The sequence below is a fragment of the Patella vulgata genome, chromosome 6 (genome assembly GCF_932274485.2).
Source record: "Patella vulgata chromosome 6, xgPatVulg1.2, whole genome shotgun sequence".
Taxonomy (NCBI): Eukaryota; Metazoa; Mollusca; class Gastropoda; family Patellidae; genus Patella; species Patella vulgata.
The window spans coordinates 73,301,219-73,320,996 of NC_065884.2; the positions used below are offsets into that span (position 1 = coordinate 73,301,219).

General features: G+C 35.2%; 1 protein-coding gene across 6 annotated transcripts in view; it reads left to right on the forward strand.

The window, feature by feature from the left end:
• Positions 1-19,627, forward strand: part of LOC126825324 (zinc finger protein 271) — a 32,755-nt gene extending 13,128 nt beyond the window's left edge. The window contains exons 1-4 of one of the 6 annotated variants that reach the window (XM_050554917.2): positions 2,283-2,620; positions 9,412-9,623; positions 16,463-16,571; positions 17,987-19,627. In XM_050554917.2, the coding sequence (XP_050410874.1) occupies positions 18,013-19,140 (1,128 nt within the window). In that variant the 5' untranslated portion in view covers positions 2,283-2,620; positions 9,412-9,623; positions 16,463-16,571; positions 17,987-18,012 and the 3' untranslated portion in view covers positions 19,141-19,627. Of the gene's footprint in view, positions 1-2,282; positions 2,621-8,025; positions 8,212-9,411; positions 9,624-11,064; positions 11,137-13,843; positions 13,914-16,462; positions 16,572-17,986 lie in introns of those variants that run through there. The other 5 variants (XM_050554918.2, XM_050554921.2, XM_050554919.2 and 2 more) reach the window with 5 other exon arrangements.
• The last annotated feature ends 151 nt before the right edge of the window (positions 19,628-19,778 follow it).

Here is a 19,778-nt window from a genome sequence, read left to right on the forward strand (position 1 = left end):
AATCTGTACAGGACAGACCACGCTAAGGTCGACCAAGGGCGACAACTCAAGCCCAGGATCGATTTATCCGTACCTTGGCCTTGAGAAATCGTGTCATCACAGCAAATCAGATCAGCGCTCGTCTTCAAACAGACACTGGTGTGAGAGTGAGTGGCCAGACGATTCGGAATCGACTGCATAGGGGTCACCTTCGCGCCCGACGTCCTCGCGTGATCCCTTGTTTGAGAGATCATCACATTCAGGCAAGACGTCGTTGGTGTAGGGATCGTCAACACTGGGATAATCGACGCTGGAGCAATGTGATGTTTTCAGATGAGTCAAGGTTCACTGTTGATTTTTTGGACAGACGTAGGAGGGTGTGGCGCCGTCGAAACGAGCGCTTCCAAGACGTTAACGTCATCAGACATGATCGATTTGGGGGTGGTTCTGTTATGGTGTGGGGAGGCATCACTGTTGCTGGAAGAACGGCTTTACATGTTGTTGCAGGGCGTGTTACAGGCCAGTACTACCGGGACAACATCTTGGCAGTCCATGTTGTGCCGTTCGCACAACGTCATGGCCGCCGTTTCATCTTCCAGGATGACAACGCAAGATGTCACAGGGCCAGGATCGTTACAGGTTACCTCCAACAACAGAACATCACCACATTACCTTGGCCAGCACTGAGTCCCGACCTCTCCCCCATCGAGCATGTCTGGGACATGCTTGGACAGAGGTTACGTCAACGTCAACAACATCCTGCCAATGTCCAAGAACTTGCTGCTGCGTTGCAACAGGAATGGGACAATCTGGACCAAAATGACCTTAGACGTCTCATTAGGAGTATGCCACGTCGGATCAATGCTTGTTTGGCAAACAGAGGAGGATTTACCCGTTACTGACTTGGTTGTGATGCTGTGGTAACTTTGCTGTTTGACCCCGGATATCATTTTACCCTTATAATGGTCAGTCTGTGCCCTACTTAGTCTAACGATCATTTGGAATAAATCGATGAATGTGAACTTCATTTCATTTTGTCATTTGTTTCTTCGTCAGTTTCATTAGGTGACTTTAATAACACTTAAAAATCAAATATCCCCTACTTTTTTTGAATAGTATATTTAGCGATGACAGATTTCGTTATTGATCTTTTTATTTACCTTTAAACAATATAAATTCATCTTACAATAAAACTGATCAACAAATCATGTACCGTAATGAGTTTCAGTGCCATTTGTAACAAGGGACTCGAAGAGCGAGGCTAGACATATTCCACAGGTCATGTCAAATGGCGATGTCATATTCTTATCTGCAGAGCATGCGCAATAAATACTATCGGTGTAGACTGGAATAACCAGACTTAAGAGATTGCCATTCGATTGAAACTTCTGGTGTATTTCGCCGAACATAACTGATTAGAAATTACAGTAAAAACAGAAACGATTGAATGTAAATCAGATTATATACATTCATATAACATTATTATATGCGTTGCTACCCATTTGTGTCCATTTCTAGGTCCCAAATAACCAGACGCTAGAGACTGCCATTCGATTGAGACGTCTGGCATATGACCAGAAAAAGAGAGACGATTGAATGTAAATCAGTTTATATACATTCATATAACATTATTATATGTGTTGCTACCCATTTGTGTCAATTTCTAGGTCCCAAATATTAGTGATTTAGCTCTTTTAAAGAAACAATTGTTTATATAAAGCCGATGACACAATCTGAATAAAATATTAATCAATATTTCGTTTCATTCTTTTATACAGTCAATGGCTTACACTACATGATGATCTGGCCAGTTGTAGTGGGAGGTCGCGCTAGGGGTCATACAAGCGGGTTATATAACAACTCTTCCAGATCCTAGTGTAAAAGACCAGTAAGACGAAATTTAGATCTCTTAAAAACAAAACGAAATAGGATCTGTGTCAGATTGCAGATGATATTAAAATTATAAAATAATGAAGTCCGCCCCCCGCCCCTCAACAAGAAGTCAGAGACAAGATATAATCTATAAGAGACAACATCGTGTTTTATAAGATACGGTCCTGAATTCACTAAGCATTCTACTGAACTATCTTTAACAATATTTATTCCAATAAGATTGATGTCAAATACACATATACATTGATGTCAAAACCTCTTAGTAAATCGCCTTCTTCTCAATACAAAATACTACAAAATACAATTTCAATATTTACACTTTATACTTAGCAGTATGTTTAAGTTGCCATTATTGTGACGGAGTTCAGCATGCAGTTTGTTTGAGATGAATGCTAGGAGATGATTTTATATGTGTGGGTCATAAGCTGCAAAATTGATCTCCTGGATCATTCTTATGATATAAATTACAGACTGTATTTATCCTTTATAGTGTATAATGTACATTCACTCAAACTATAATGGTTGGTAATCTTGAATTATGAGTTACTCGGGTAGGAGAGGGTCCACGTCAAATTTAGAACTTCCAAATGTTTATAAAATGGCGGATATCTGACTCGAGCAAATAAGACGTAATTATTAATCTGATATAACGTACCGATATGTAACTTCATTGTAGATGATTAATATCTGTTATTTAGTGTTCAATTAAATATGAAGAAGCATAACAAATAATTTTAGTTACTACAAGGTAATGATTTAACTGCACGACCTAGTTACACCCACCGGAAATGAATTGGCCACCAAGCCCGCCATATTGTAGACCACACAGTAGTAGGACATTAAACCCCAATATATTTTATATGTTTTATGGATGATTATTTATGCCACTTAATGTACAACTTTATTCAGGTTCAGAATATCAGAATATCTAAATATAGATAGGCCTTTTTATTATAATCTTTAGTGATTGTAGGGAGGACAACAAAATATTCAACTATCCCGTATGGCATTAATTCTGTTATGTCTGGATAGGGCTGTCCAACAGCTTTACAATGACACCAAAATGAGCTTGAAAGGCCCTATATTAATTGTCGCTAATTTAATTAACGCCCCTTTTGTCTGAAGAACAATGAATGTAAAGTGAGGTCATTCCGCGCGGTCGCGAGCGGTAAAATTCCAATTTCTTACATGGCAGTCACTTCGAAACTGGTTCAAAAATTTTCCGCACTTCATATTTTGACTCTGCACCTACCGATTTCATTGAAAACTCGCAGAATTAAAGTTGAATATATGTATTTTCAAATCAATATATTATTAACCCTATGCTATCCTGGTACCCGTCCCAAAAATCAAGTTGTTTTCTACTTTCATTTTGACTTTTAGTTTTCTCCGCACTCGGAGCAGCTAGAGTAAAAATTCGAAAAAGAGGTCACAGTTTTTATCTGCTTTTGATGAAACTTGAATGTATGTTTATAGCCCTAATATCTTGCTTCCTTGTGATATTCATGCATATTGGACCATAACTTAATGTATTATTGCCCCCGATTGTACGAAAATTCACGTTTTTCTTGTGGTTCCTCTAGAGATCCCAATTTTTATTCAATTTAAAAAAATGTTTGAATATATCACCGTTACAATACAACCTAATGACATTACCGGGCAAAATGGCCACTCCCTGTTCACAAATAGGATTAAAGTGTGTAAAATCAAGGTTGTGGACCATCTAGATGTTACAGCTTTTATCCAATTTCGATCAAACTTAAAGCATTTGTTTATATAGCAAAGATCTTTTGATATTCACGCATATTGGACTATATCTTCCTGGGCCCTGTTTCTCGAAATCGTAACTAAAGATAAAATCCAAATATTAGTAGACACTTCAATTTTGATTGGCTAAGCACTAAAATGAATTTACTATTATCCAATCAAATTACTAAAACATTGTGATGTTAAAAATCGTTTCAATATATCATCGATACAACCTGATGATGGCTGAGTTCAAATTTTGTGAAAATCGGAACCGAAACTGCTTGGCAAAATGGCTGCTCCTTGAATGCAAATAGTGTAAAAGTATCTAATACCAAGGTTGTGGAAACTCTAGACTTCACAATTGTTATCTGATTATATATGTTTATAACCCCAAGATCTCGACGCATATCGAAAACCAACTTCCTGGATTAATACCCTGAATTGTATAAAAAAATCACATATTAGCTTGTAGACCCTCTAGAGGTTACACTTTTTATCCAACTTTCAAAACCATTTAGTTCAAATTTCGGGAAAATCGAAACAAAGCTGCTCAACAAAGTGGCCGCTTCTTGTACGCGAATAGTTTAAAAGTATGTAATACAAAGGTTGTCGACCCCTAGATGTCAATTTTTTTCCGTTTTTTGTGAAACTTAAAATATATGTTTATATACAAAAGATCTCAGTTCCTTTTGATATTCACACATTTTAGACCATAACTTACTGGATTATGGCCCCTGATTGTTCGAAAAATCACTCTTTTTTTTTAGCTTGTTCCCTATCCATTTCTTGCAAAATGTGGACGAATCTTGCCTGACAACGACTGGTTTTCATGCTTGTCATTTGAGCAAATATCGAATGTTGTTAACATTAGTGAGATGAAGAATTCTATTTGATTTCAAAAATTTCCGTTATTACTTCAAGAGTTGTGGCCCATGTTTCACTTTGTAGAACCTTGTGAACGACTAAAGTTATGATCCATTCTGTACTAAATTGATATGCATTATTTAAATTATGACAACAAAGAATCCTATTGAATTTCTACTCAGGGCCCTGTTTCACAAAAACTTAAATCTCCTTAAAATCGTCTTAAACTAAAATTCCATCCTAACTTAAGATAGATGCGTTTCACAAAATGATTTTAAGCATTTAAGATAAAATCCACTAAAATAATATTGTAAGTTAAAATTGTATCTTAACTTAAAATAGTGGCGTTTCACAAAACTATTTTAGGGACAATTTTAACTAAAATCAATTTTAACTTAGGACAGCCGTCACCCTCTCCTAACTTAAAATCACGACATTAACAAACATTGATTAGAGCTACGTTGTGAGATCTATTGCGACATATAGATATATTTGGAATAATGATAATATTGCCAATGGCCCGGGTTATATAATTTAAACATATTATCATTCAAAAAATAATTTTCATTCAATTTCTTTTAATTGCATGGGAAATATAGCTGTAAGGCAATATAAGCAATTAGATGATGACCCAAATTACGGTATAACCCCAAGAACAAAAAAACCCTCAAAACCCCAGTAATCAAAACTCTTTGTTACTATTTTATATATTAGGCCTACGACATGATTCAAGTATAAATTATAGTATTTTCAAATAATTAATAGACCCCCCAAAAAACACTAAAAAAATCTAAACACTTTTCATATCTAATGTCTATAAAAAAAAATATCTTTGTAGGCCTACAATTGTTTAAATTGAGAGCGAGAGAGAGACAGGGGGAGTGGGGTATAACGTCCACTAGACACAAACTAGGTCATTTCGGGACTAACACATGGTTTAATTTTATTTGAATAATTCACTAGAACGTAGAGGTCTTTATAAGTGGGAGGGAACCGGAGGATCCGGAGAAAACCCACGAGGTTGGACGGGCGACCCTACTCCCTGTCTGGTACAACCAGGGAATCGAAACCCCATCAGTCCTATAATACTAGAAATGGTTCCACTACTGATGTCTTCCGCCTTACAGTTTAACGTTACAAGTATAGTAACTACTATAATACTAAATACGCCATATGCAAAGTATATATGGTTTTGGGGTTATGATGATTTATGTAGGAGCCAAGGGTAATTTATATTGGGAAATTTAATTTAGTAAGTTAGATAGGCATTATCGAATAAGTAGTGGGGCACTTTGGCATTTTAAAATTATTATTGAAAGCGTCCATGGAACATGGTTATTTCGTGTATTAGTTATTAAATACTTTTAAAATTCGACAATACTTTAGTCTAGATTAATCGTTTGAGTCAGAATATCACATGTATGTGACAATTTCTCAATAGTTTCTGTTATCGAAAATACCATAAAACTACTAAATTCAAGCGATTTAGTTTATCGATACGCATTATTTCCATTGAAGCCTGCAAGTAAATCAAATGCCAAGGTCACGAAAGCGACATGCAAGTTCAAGGCCAACCAACTGATACATTTCAAAGCGAATAACCCGCAATAAACATATTTATTTCATCTCTCTACGACTGTCTGACAATCTGCAGACATTGTTACAACGTATGAAACTCTCCTCATTGGTATTGTAACGGTTAGTTCAACCTGGCAGCAGTTTTCAGTTCCGAAGCGTGTATATGCTTACACCCTAAGTGCCCTCGCCGGAATTATGCACTGCACGAGCGCAAGCAATTTTAACTAAAATGTATTAAAATCACATTTTAAGTTACAATCGATCTTCGTGAAACGCATAAAATTTTAAATTACAGTTTGATTTTAGTTAAAATCAATTTTAGTGATTTTAGTTTAAGTTTTTGTGAAACAGGGCCATGATGATTAAACAACTGTGGGCGTATCTTTTGTTGCATGACAACTGATCTTACTTTCAACCTATTGATGCCCAGTAAACAGGTGAAAACTATAATGTAATGATCTGTTGATGTTTTAAATGAGGATAGCTCCCCCTTCATGTTACAGTTTGTGTATCTGAAGATATACTTTATGAGCAAGACATGCTCCATCTGTGGTCTGTGGCCTTTTAATGAAGATTGAGTCGTTACTGATATTTTATCTGAGGTTATAAAATATACCTGTGTTTATTGATAGTGTTCGAAATTAATTATACTGTGAAATTATGGTTGTGTCATTACTTCTACCAATTAGATCCAGGTAAAAATAACAAATCCTCTGTCATTTTCTCACCTGGAATAAAACTACAGCATTTCAAGTCAAAAGTTAGAATGGTTTATTGTTAATTTTGATAAAAATAATTAAACAGTAAATTTAAGCCCTTTTCTTGTGATGTTTGTAGTAAATCATTTACCACTAGTAGTATTCTATAGCAGATGGAATATTAAGGTAAAAAGTTTAGAGATGAACAATCATATGCCAAATGAAAGTTATTCAGTTTATTCAGAATGAATAGAGGAGATAACACTTGTTTGACTACCTCCCTAAACAGTGTCATTACCCTCAAAATTTGGCACTCTCCGGTACTCTGATTTTGGTCAACTTTAGGGCGCGATTCAGTAGACTACAACCAACTTAACTAAAATCCAACAAAAATAACATTTCTTGCAATTGTTTGGGGTTTGCCTATCTTGCAACACGATAGATGTTAAAAATAAACCAAAGACCAATATTAAATTGCTTTCTTATTAAATTGCTTTCTTATTAATATAAATACCACATGATGCAATTGCAATATGTACACATAGAGAATCTCGTACAAGTCTTATTTGATATCAAAAAATATCAACACAGTTGATAAAGTAACAAAAAACGAGGCTCTGTCGATTTTTTTTTTACTTTAACAAGAGTGTTGATATTAATTATTATTTATCATTTTATCACTCAATCCTTTCTTTCCTGCGCATATAAATAAATGTAATTATTTGCTATAGACTTCACTTTTACTTAACCTGATTGCACTACGGCGTAGTGATACATCATTTTTTGACAGCAATTCAACCATTGCAAAGTCCTTATATTGATCTTCTGGGTCATTCAAGTCAAATACATTACAGATTCTGTTTAACATTTATATTTATAATTTAAATTACGGAATATAATATACACTCACGGAGCCACAGTGTCTTAAGTGAGCAAGACGCTGGCTTACTAGCCTGGAGGTCGGGTGTTCGATCCCTGTATTGGCCGAGAAAGTTCATCCCGATTTTCCAACGTGGTTACCCCTTGTCAGTGGTGCAGGACGGAGGGCCTGACAAGGACATCTGTCTAGTCATTCGCATGAGATAAAAACCGAGGTCCCGTGTATTCATCAGCATACACGTAAAGGACCCCTTGACAGTGAAATTCGATGTAAGAGTAGACCATAGTGCAGCTGCCCGGTTAAAATTTCTCTCATAGCACACCATATGGCGTATGCCGTCTTCATTAGCCCAGTCATAGTAGAATAGTAGGACGTTAAGGTTAAGCCCCATTCATTTTCATTCATTTAAACTCCCGCAAACAACAATGACCTGTTATCTTCAGATATGAGTTACTCGGGTAGGAGACGATCCATGTCGTATTTTAAACTTAACAAACCTTATAAAATGGTGGATATCTGATTCGGGCAGACAAGTCGTGATTATTAATTTGATATACATTACTGGTATCTGTAAGTTCTTTGTAGATGATTACTATCTGTTATTTAATCTTCAGTTTAATACGAAGAAGTGTAACCGATAATTTAAGACTTTGCAGTAATTGGCTGCAGAACAGTAGCCGACGTAAACTTCACTACTTTATTAGGGTGACCCGTGCACTCTACAAAAAATTGAGGCGTTTTTACGAGAAAACAAATCAGTTTCGATTTCCTATCTCGTTTTCTACAACTACATAGGTCTCGAGTTGGTATTCTAATCGGATCTTGTAAACACGATGAGTTGCCTCACAAGATGGCTGAAGACTGAAGAATTGAGGAAAAATAGATAATGTAAATAGCATATTCTAAAAATTTCAGTCAAATTGCTCCACTCTGAACCAAGGTATTAGCTTTTGAATTTTAGATTAGCCTCGGTCATCAGTATTAAAGTCTGTACGATAAAAAAAACAAATTCTTGATAATCCATCTTTACGTTTAATTATTTTTCAAAAGCGGTATTCCAATCCACTAAATATTGTGGGCTAGTGATGGCATTAATAGTTGATTATGGTCTTGAGAAATTAATTAATGATTTAGATAACATTTCAGGCCTAAAGAAAGACCTGTAATAGACAGATTTAACTCTTGAATAATGTATTTATTGATTCATCAACTAGTCAGTCTTATGTTATTATTGTTGAACCATTTTTATTTCATCTTTAAAAATCATCTGTTGTCTATCAATGAAAATCACCTATACATTATCTCTTAATTCAGGGGTTGCATAGGGTTCTTTATGTAATACTATAGCGTCTATGTAGAGGTTACCTATATACTGTAATTCAGGGGTTGCATAGGGGTCTTTATGTAATGCTATAGGGTCTATGTAGATGTTACCTAAGTTCAGTAAAAGATGCTCTGGTCAATGTATTGAAGTCGTCAGCTAGTACCAGTGACAACGAGAACTAGGTTAACAAGGATAAGTCTGGTAGTTTGAAATCGGGCAATGACATCATAGTCTGATAATCCAAATATAGCAACCACATGCGTTAGAAACGTGGTTAGCCACCCTCCTGGGTGCCCATATAAGTACACTGTGTTGAAATCCAGGGTAGCGTCTGTGCAACTGACCAATCCAATATAGGAAGTACCTGGTCAATTTCCCAGGGCTCAATACATGACTCATGCACCTATCCTCTTTATATAATAAGAACGGGGTTTACTTTCTTTCAGACGTCATAGAGCAATCCGAGAGGGGAACATCATACTCACAGCCTCCTAGGCTGAGAGACTGGGAAACGGACATCAAGATGAGACCGTAGAGTGTGTAGTTTCCTGTAGATAACCTTTGTATTATGGATGCTATAAAGATATAAAAACATAGTTAACATAAAAAGTGTTCCAGAGTTAATTGATCATATGCACAACGTGAACGTCCTGACTAGGTAAGAGTCACCCTAGTGTCACGGGCCATATACACAACGTGGAAGTAATTCATAATTCATCTAATTAGCGACACTGTAGTGTCCCAGCTAGACGTGGGAGAAATCAGAGGCCCCCATATCTCTGTCACTTACAACTTATACACTGTATATTGCATATAGGACATGCCTTCTTCTCATCCACATGAGAGAGGGGGAGAGAGAGAGAGGGAGGGTTGGAGAGAGGGAGGGGAGAGAGAGGGCTCCACTTGTCACAAGCTAGGTCATTTCGGGACATATATTTAATTTTTATCTCTCCCCCCCCCCCCCGCCATAATGACTGGGTATTAATTTAAAGTTAATCGGATAATAATGGTAGCCTCCAGGGTGTCCTGAAGCAATTGTAAAGGTCACAAATATATACAGTAGGTGTCCTCAAACCAATTGTGACCACTTGACGTGAGGACAATATACAATCACATTTCAAAGTGGGCGTATTGATTTGTGTAAAAGAAAAAGTTAAAAGGTGCATTATGTAAGATTTAGATAAAGAGCTGACCTTTCTTGCTACAATAGCTCAAAAATATCATTCAAATTACTTTATTCTGAGCAAGTAATCTGTGATAGAAGTTTTGCAAAGATGTAGTCATTTATTATCGTAGCAATGGTACTGAGCCTTGATTCCCCATTTGTGTTTCAATCCATTTAAATCTCGACCACCCGATAGTCTAGAGTTGTCCATTGGCTAGTCATATAAACAAATGTCTGAATAACATTTGAGAGAGAGAGAGAGAGAAATGGGGTTTAACGTCCACTCGACACAAACTAGGTCATTTCAGGACTAACATATGGTTTGATTTTATTTCAATAATTCGCTTGCGCTTAGGGGTCTTTAACAGTGGGAGGAAACCAGAGGACCCAGAGAAAACCCACGAGGTTGGACAGGCGACCCTACTCCTTGCCACGTACAACTGGGGATTCGAAACCACGCCAGTCTGTCAATGACAGACTTTATGATACAGCGCGCGCACGCTAACCATTCAGCCATCCAACCCCCCAATAACATTTGAAGACAAAATATAGAATAAGTTATTGCACATTACTAATTGTGCCATATGGAGGCCTCATTAAGTCACCCAGATTTCATCCTTATCCGTCATAAAAGCAGCCAAGCGAATATTTACTGTGGATCAGTCTGCATTGAGAAAACCAACTCCCATGGCATTGGTACAATGAAATTTAGCTGGACTTAAACTCATATGATTTATATCAAAACTATTATTTAATATTACAATTTGAATACAATATTATTATAAATTATATCAAAATTATTATATATAATATTACAATTTCAATACAACATGGAAAAGACTGAAGTTGGGGGTTGATATGGTGCAGTGGCGATTATGAGTTACTCGGGTTGGAGAAGATCCACGTCACATTTAAACACATCCATTGCTAAAAAAAAATGGCGCCAATCTGATCGCATCGCGCGGTCGGGAAGAAATTTTATTAGATTAATATATCGTACGTACAGGTAATTAACTTCTATATAGATGATAACGATGCACGATATAATTGTAGTGATTCCGGAAGTTGATAAAACCAAGTTATCTTTGACAATTTTGTAACATTCAAGTTTGGTTTGGCTCTCCCAAACTCCATTACATTTTACTGTGTGAACCATCGTAAATTTAAAACGGATTTCTTCGATTATGAACAAACTACTTAACTTTGGTTATTATAAACTTACTTTTATGTTTGAAATCAACTCCCGTTAAATAAAATTCACTGCATAACTAATAATCCCAACGAATAAAAAAGTTCTCTCTTGAAATAGGGATTTCAGGTCACGTGAAATCGGACAGCCAGCGGCTGAAATATAGCCCACTTCAATCTACGATTCTGAATTACTATGTAAATGCATTACTAACGAATGTATTGCAATAGTTTAATATCAATCTCAATATCTGCAAAGATTCAGGCTAAAAAATTATCGAAATGTAAGCGAAATTACCGTTTGTTTACATGAGACGCTCGCAGGAAAATACCGCTCTGACATCACGCGGCCTGAGATTTTCCATTCTACGACTCACTTCATTGGTGAATCCACACCTTAGTTATAGTTACCGGGGTATCTTGATATAGAACCAATCAAATGATAGCTAACATTTTTGTGGTTATTATGCTTGTTGATACCACGTGATCGGACAATTTGACCTGAAGAAAAAGGGATTTACCTGTTTTGATGACTGAAAATTGCCAAATTTCGACTAAATATAAAAAAACTTTCTTGAGGTATCATCCAGATTATAAATATTTGACATATTATCATTCAAATTATTACGATTTTAATCAATTTTAGCTGACAATAACATGCGGATTTAAGTTTTAAAATTGGTACTAGCGATTCTGAAGGGAAAATACCGCTTATGACGTCACTCAAATATGACTTAAAAGCACTTATTTTGGTGCCATGCCACGCATTGACTGGTATAGAGCATTTTGATTACATTATTGACGTCGATCTATAACTTTGGATCTAATTAGAGTATTTTGATGAAATAAAAAAAATTGGGTAGCATTTTATGTATATTTTCACAAAATATTTAAAAAAAATTTTTTTCTGTCATTTGAAACTTTGACCTGAAACCCCTACTTGAAAAAAATTGAATTCCCACAAACTTTGACACAGAAAAATACCAATATGGAAGCTGATTATGTCACTCTCCGGGAGATATCATTTCGTATAAGGGGTGACAGCATAGGAAATCGGCACTTTTATGACAATTCAAGTTTGGTTTAAGAAAAAGCTACAGTACAAATCTCGGCTCGGCATTGAGTTTGGGCGTTCACAAACATAACTGTCCGTATTCTTTTATTTTGTTGCTGTCTTTTACATTTTAGTAAAATCTCTGAAAATTTTATAATTTTACACCTTTTGAAATTTTTTGTTTTTATTTTGTTTTAGCTACTCGGGCGAGATCATTTTCTTTTGAACACACATGCTGCACAACAACAATTACATTTGTTTTACGGGCCTTAAATATAACCCATGATTATCTTTAATATGATAAATTAATAACATATTTTTAGTTTATATATGACTTTATTTTTACGAGTATCAGTGATATTTTCATTGTGAATAAAATTTGATAGACTGGCGATCAATGGTTTCAACATGGACCGTGTATGCACAGTAGGATACCTCAAACTCGTCCATACTCTTTGAGTACACGGCCCATATAAGAGGGCTGATTAGCTGGAGGGTTGGAATGGCCCAGTGGTCTAGAGTGTCACGCTTCAACCTCTAGCTGGCCGGGCACCTCTGGGTTGCGGTTGTGGTTTCAATCCCTGGTGTGAGTGTTTGTGGCGTGGAGATAGGGGCACCTTCTCAATCTCAACCTCGTGGGATTACTCCGGATACTCCAGTTTCATCCCACAGGAAAGACCCCTGCGCGTGCACTAAGATAATGAAAATAAAAAAAAAGACAACTTGTCTGCGATATCACCTTCGGTGGAAGCCGACATTTAAACACTAACAACAACAACAACTGGAGGGTTTTATTGCATACCAATTTGGTTGGATTTCAACAGACATGTTATTTGCTCTTAAGCCAGGCTAAGACGGGCAACTTTTTCGAGCAACTTTCAGGCAACAGTGAAATCGCTGGTCGTTGAAAGAAAACATCGCTCGTCTGCGCCAACGGGCAACAATAGTTGCCTGCTGTTGCTCCGAGTTGCTTCTCGTTGCCAAATATCAAACATGTTTGATATTCGACAACAGAAAATCGCTCGTCGCCGAGAAATTGTTCATCTGTTGCTTCAAAATTGCTCGTCTGCGGCGGTAGGCGACAACAGGCAACAAGCAACTGGTTAACTGTCCAATCAGCGAGCGCTCTACTGTCATGTGATACTTCAAGATGTATGTACGGCGCCATTTTGAATGATCGCGTGATATCGGCATTCCGGATACATTCGGGGAAAAATTGCTTCTCGTTGCCAGTCAGCGCACACGGGAGACCTCGAGTTGCCAATTGCTCGGAGTTGCCAGTAGTTGCCTATTGCAGCAACAAGCGACGTTAAGTTGACCGTCTGCGCCAAGCTTTAGTCATTTGATACAATAGTATAATTGTAAATAATATTATGAATATCCAAACTATTATACATAATATTACAATCTGAATAATAATAATAATAATAATATCTTTATTTTTATAAATTCTTCTACACATATGTTTCAGACTCGCTGTACACTGACATATTAGTAATAAAACAAAGATGATACATACCTGTAAAATTCTAAAATAAAAGGTAAAATATAGCACAAAAGGTGAAATATCAAAATACAAAAATTAAAAATGAAACAAAAGGATTAAAAAAGATATACATACAACAAGTTCATGTTGATGTTGATATTTAAAGGGCTAATCCTGATCAATTTTTGGAGAATAAAACTGCTTAAATTTGTGTTAAAATCCTCTACCTAAGGGCCGTACTAAGACTTTTATTTTTGAGTCTCTGTTCAAATCGGGATAGTCCCCTTTAACTTCAGCTAAGATATGACACGAAAACTTAATCAGATATGAATTCCTCTGGTTGGAGGTCTTCCGAATCATGTTTCAAACTCAGCCAATGCTTATATTTATATTTAAAGGGCTATGTTGTAGTATTGGGTAGTATGTGGTGATATTGGGATGGTATTGGGTAAATCGTGCCCTAAATGACCTGTAAGCTGAAGATATGAGTTACTCGGGTAGGTGACGGTCCACGTCATCTTTTAGTCATGAATATTGCTTATAAAATGGCGGATATCTTATTTCGTGAGATAAGACGTAATTATTAATTTAATGTTCTATACATTATTAGTGTCTAAGTTCTTTGTAGATTATTGATATCTTTTACACAGCAAATAATTTAATACGTTCATTGTAGATTATTGAAATCTATTATTTAATGTGGAATTCAATACCAAGAAATAGCCTTTCCACCTAAATTAACAAAACTTTTTAAAAAAATCTAAAAATGTGTTAATATGATCCAGAGGTGTATATATTGTTGTGAAAAACAATTTAAAATTGCATCTGGTTGTTTATTTTTCATAATCAAAAAAATAATAAATTTTGGAGCTTATGGTAGGGTGACCCACCATAAATAAATATCTCCAAATATCTCGATAATTACGCCACAATATTTATATATATGCCAAGCCTCAAATCAGTTTCACACAATTATAGTCACTAAATAAACGATCATGTTGTACTTAATAAGCTATGACCATTAATCATCTATAAATAATAGACTGAAAACTGGTTCCAAGTTGCGTCCATAACATCCAGACACTTTTGAGTAAAAGATAGGTTACGTGCCCTTGTTTTGAAATTAGTCTCGCTTAACCAGTCTATCGACCATTCTACGTCTGATTGACAGGTCGGGATAATCAAGACTACTTTTTTACGAAACATAACAGAAAGCTAGAACAAGAAATTGAATTTAGAAATAAGCACTTTAGACAACTCAACAATTGTTTTAAGAAACTTGTAAAAGTAAAATGAAACTACTGCTAGTATCATGTTCCTGCTAAAGAAAGTGATTCAGAGATAGTATTTGTACTAAACCAAAAGATGCCGCTCTTAACGGTACAGTTAATGATAAAGCAATTTAAAAAATAAAACAAACGTAATTACTAAAGCTGCTGTAATAACCAAGAAGCTAAATTTTACTGCTATTCAAAATCGTCAACAATAGATTTTTTACGGCTGTAATAGTTGATATATTTGTAGAGAATTGCACGTGCCATGGCTATTTATCGACTTAAAGCGACTGCGGGGTAGTCAGAAATCAGTTCGAGACACGCAACTGAAGCGTGCACATTTAGCCGTGTCGAGACCAACTTTCTGTAAAGTGCACGGGTCACCCTACTTATGTATTAAAGGGTGATAATGTTAGCCAAAATGTCTGGTTCAAAACATAAAAGGGGAACAACTCTTGTTTTATTTTTCACAGATTTCAAGCTATAGTCTGTTTCAAAATAAGTAGCTGCAACAAGATTGTGACAGATTGTATTTGGATTATGTTAAAATCAAGTTTCAGTGCTAACTTTATCCAACAAAATCATATAATTATTAAGCAGTAATCATTTTAAATGTGCACATACATGCATTATGGTATAGACATGGCCATATTTGTAGCACATACATATATTGAAATGAACCATAATCTAAGAAAGACAACTCTGTTAACAAAAATTAATATATTTCAGAAAAATTACTACTGCATCAAAAGGAGAGCACTAAAAATTATAATAATTTCTCCAAAAATAGATTAGATACTGATAATCATGTTCATAATGGATATTTACTGAAAACAGTATAAACGATATTAGAAAATAAATATTTTAGACACCACCCCTTTGCCAGTAGAACATTAATTATTTTTTTTGTAGATCTGTAAGTCGATGACAATTTAAATAAATGGTTAAATATAAGATGTTGTAACATATACTTTGCACAGGAATTTTAATCTTCGAAGTATTTGTTGGATTTATCATAAAAATCATCTAAAACAACTTGTGACAGACTCGTCTCTATCATAACATTGAGCAGACATTAAATTATTTCAACTTCCGGTTTAAAGAGTTACCTCCCTTAGAGCAGATGACATGTTGAGTAGAAAGGCTACAAGAAACCAACAAATAATTTAAGATACTGCGAGGTAAAGAATTTGACCACTACACCAGGTCATTGACTGCAGAACAGTAGGACGTTAAACCCCATTTTATCTTATTCTATGATTGATAATTTATGCTACTAGATGAAGATTATCAATTAATAGGCTATTAATTAATTGTTTGATTTATTCAGGTTCAGTATTGGTCGTCTAGTAGTGATGTAAAGGATGAAACTGATGTTTACAAGCTAGCAACTCAAGAGATTTCAAGTGACTTTATAACCCGATTTCTTACAGTTAAAGGTAATATAACTTTATTAACATCATGCAGGTCACAAGGAATGTATGACAAGAATTCATGTCACTGGTCTGTTGACTTTTGAAATGAAATGAAATGGGGTTTAACGTCCTACTGTTTTGCAGTGTTGCATTTTGATAAATAAATAATAATAATAGTGGTTCTCATAAAGTGCTAGACTTTTGTTTAAAGACACTCAGAGATGGGGCTGTCTGTAGATGTAGTAGTAGAGAGTTCTAAGTCTGTGCTGTATTAAAGTTGAATGATCTACACCCAAAGGTCTTCAGGTTATACATTGGAACAGTTAAAAATGGCATTATGGGAGAATAATAATAATAATGTCCTAAAATCCAACCGAAGCTGCTCTTTGGTAACATTATGGTCAATTAAAACAAAAACACTAGTTAAAAATCAACAGTTAAAAGAAAACGTTTCTAAAAAGATGGGCTTAAGATTCTTTTTAAAACTGTCAATTGATGCACGGTACTTTAGTTCTATAGGAAAATCATTAGAATTCCACAGTTCTGCTGCCGCAAAAGCAAAGAAGCGTCTACTGAAAGAAGAGTTTGCAGTTACTGATTTAATAAGGTACTTAGTTTCGGAACGAAGATTTATGGTAGGGTGGTAGGGTTGAATTGATTCTTTAATATAAACAGGGGAGTGAGTTCTTTCAAAACGGGGGTAATATTGGTGTATAATTTAGTTCTTGTAACAATTCTTGCAGCTCTGTTTTGAATCTTTTGTAGTCTATTAATTTGATATACTGGTAAGTTGTAGAGTAACGAGTTGCAGTAATCGAGATGTGAGGTCACCAAAGAGTTAATTAACAGTTTTGTAGAGTCAATGTCGAGGAAATTGCGGATCCGTCCAATTTTGTGAAGTTGGAAATTGGAAGCTTTATAGATTGAGGAAATGTGAGCATTCATGTTCATATTGATATAAGAGTTGACAGTTCTGGCTATGATAGTTAAAAAATAGATAACATAAATAGAATATACTGAAGTGGGTACGATAAAAAACAATGTCTTGGTTATCCATTTTAGTTTAATTATTTTCCAATTCCGTAAATATTACAGGCTAGCAATGACATCAACAGATGATTATGTTCTCGATAAGTTAATTAATGTCTGATTAATAATTAAGATAACATTTCACGCCTAAAGAAAGACCTGCAATAGGCAGATTTAATACTTGCATAATGTATGTTTAATAAACACTGGAAACCAGATCGCAGTGATCCAGCTGGAGTGTATTTATGAATAGTATTACATAAGTAGTTTACACTGATACGTTGCCTTTTAATGGTGATTGAGTCATTACTGATATTTTATCAAAGGTAGTAAAATATACCTGTGTTTATTAATAGTGTTTTAATTAAATTGAATTCTGAAATTAATTAAAAAAAAATTTTTTTTTACAGAGAGAAGATTACAAGAATAACTGAGGATGTCAAAGTATTCTGTTTCCAATAGAAGGCATCAATGTGATATTTGTGATAAATCATTTGAATACCTGTCTAGTTTAAATAAACACATGATGATTCATACTGCAGAGAAGCCCTATAAATGTGATGTTTGTGATAAATCATTTAGAGACTCTTCAGATTTAAATAAACACATCAGGATTCATACGGGTGAAAAACCCTATAAATGTGATGTTTGTAAAAAATCATTTACCATCGTTAGTAACTTAAATAAACACATCAGAACCCATACTGGTGAAAAACCCTTTTCCTGTGATGTTTGTAGTAAATCATTTACCACTAGTAGTCATCTACGTAGACACACCAGATCCCATACTGGCGAAAAGCCCTTTTCTTGTGATGTTTGTAGTAAATCATTTACCAGTAGGGATGTTCTACAGCGACACAGAAGAATTCATACGGGTGAAAAACCCTTTTCTTGTGATGTTTGTAGTAAATCATTTACTGGGATTAGTGATCTACAAGTACACACCAGAATCCATACTGGTGAAAAACCCTTTTCTTGTGATGTTTGTAGTAAATCTTTTATCTCTAGTAGTAATCTACATAAACATACTAGAACTCATACCAGCGAAAAACCCTTTTTCTGTGATGTTTGTAGTAAATCTTTTACCACTAGTAGTATTTTACATCAACACACCAGAATTCATACTGGTGAAAAACCCTTTTCTTGTGATGTTTGTAGTAAATCATTTACCACTGGCAGTGATTTACAACGACACACCAGAACCCATACTGGTGAAAAACCCTTTTCTTGTGATGTTTGTAGTAAATCATTTACCAGTAGCAGTTATCTAAATGTACACACCAGAATTCATTCTGGAGAAAAACCCTTTTCTTGTAATGTTTGTAGTAAATCATTTAACAATAGTGGTATTCTACAAAACCACATTAGAATTCATACCAGAGAAAAACCCTTTTCTTGTAATGTTTGTAGAAAAGCATTTACACTAAATGGTAATCTTCAGCAACACATGAAAACACACACGGGTGAAAAACCCTTTTCTTGTGATGTTTGTAGTAAATCATTTACACAGAATAGTACTCTACATAGACACATGAAGATCCATACTGGAGGAAAAAAACTGTAGTCAGCGAAGTTTGTAGAAAATCTTTAGCTTGTGATGTTTGTAGTGACACCTTTAGCTTGTAGCTTGTGATGTTTGTTATAAAACCTTTAGCTTGTGATGTTTGTTATAAAACCTTTAGCTTGTAGCTTGTGATGTTTGTTATAAAACCTTTAGCTTGTAGCTTGTGATGTTTGTTATAAAACCTTTAGCTTGTGATGTTTGTAGTGACACCTTTAGTTTGTAGCTTGTGATGTTTGTTATAAAACCTTTAGCTTGTGATGTTTGTAGTGACACCTTTAGCTTGGAGCTTGTGATGTTGGTTATAAAACCTTTAGCTTGTAGCTTGTGATGTTTGTTATAAAACCTTTAGCTTGTGATGTTTGTAGTGACACCTTTAGCTTGTAGCTTGTGATGTTTGTTATAAAACCTTTAGCTTGTAGCTTGTGATGTTTGTAGTAAAACCTTTAGCTTGTGATGTTTGTTATAAAACCTTTAGCTTGTGATGTTTGTAGTAAAACCTTTAGCTTGTAGCTTGTGATGTTTGTAGTAAAACCTTTAGCTTGTGATGGCTTGTGATGTTTGTAGTAAAACCTTTAGCTTGTGATGTTTGTAGTGACACCTTTAGCTTGTAGCTTGTGATGTTTGTTATAAAACCTTTA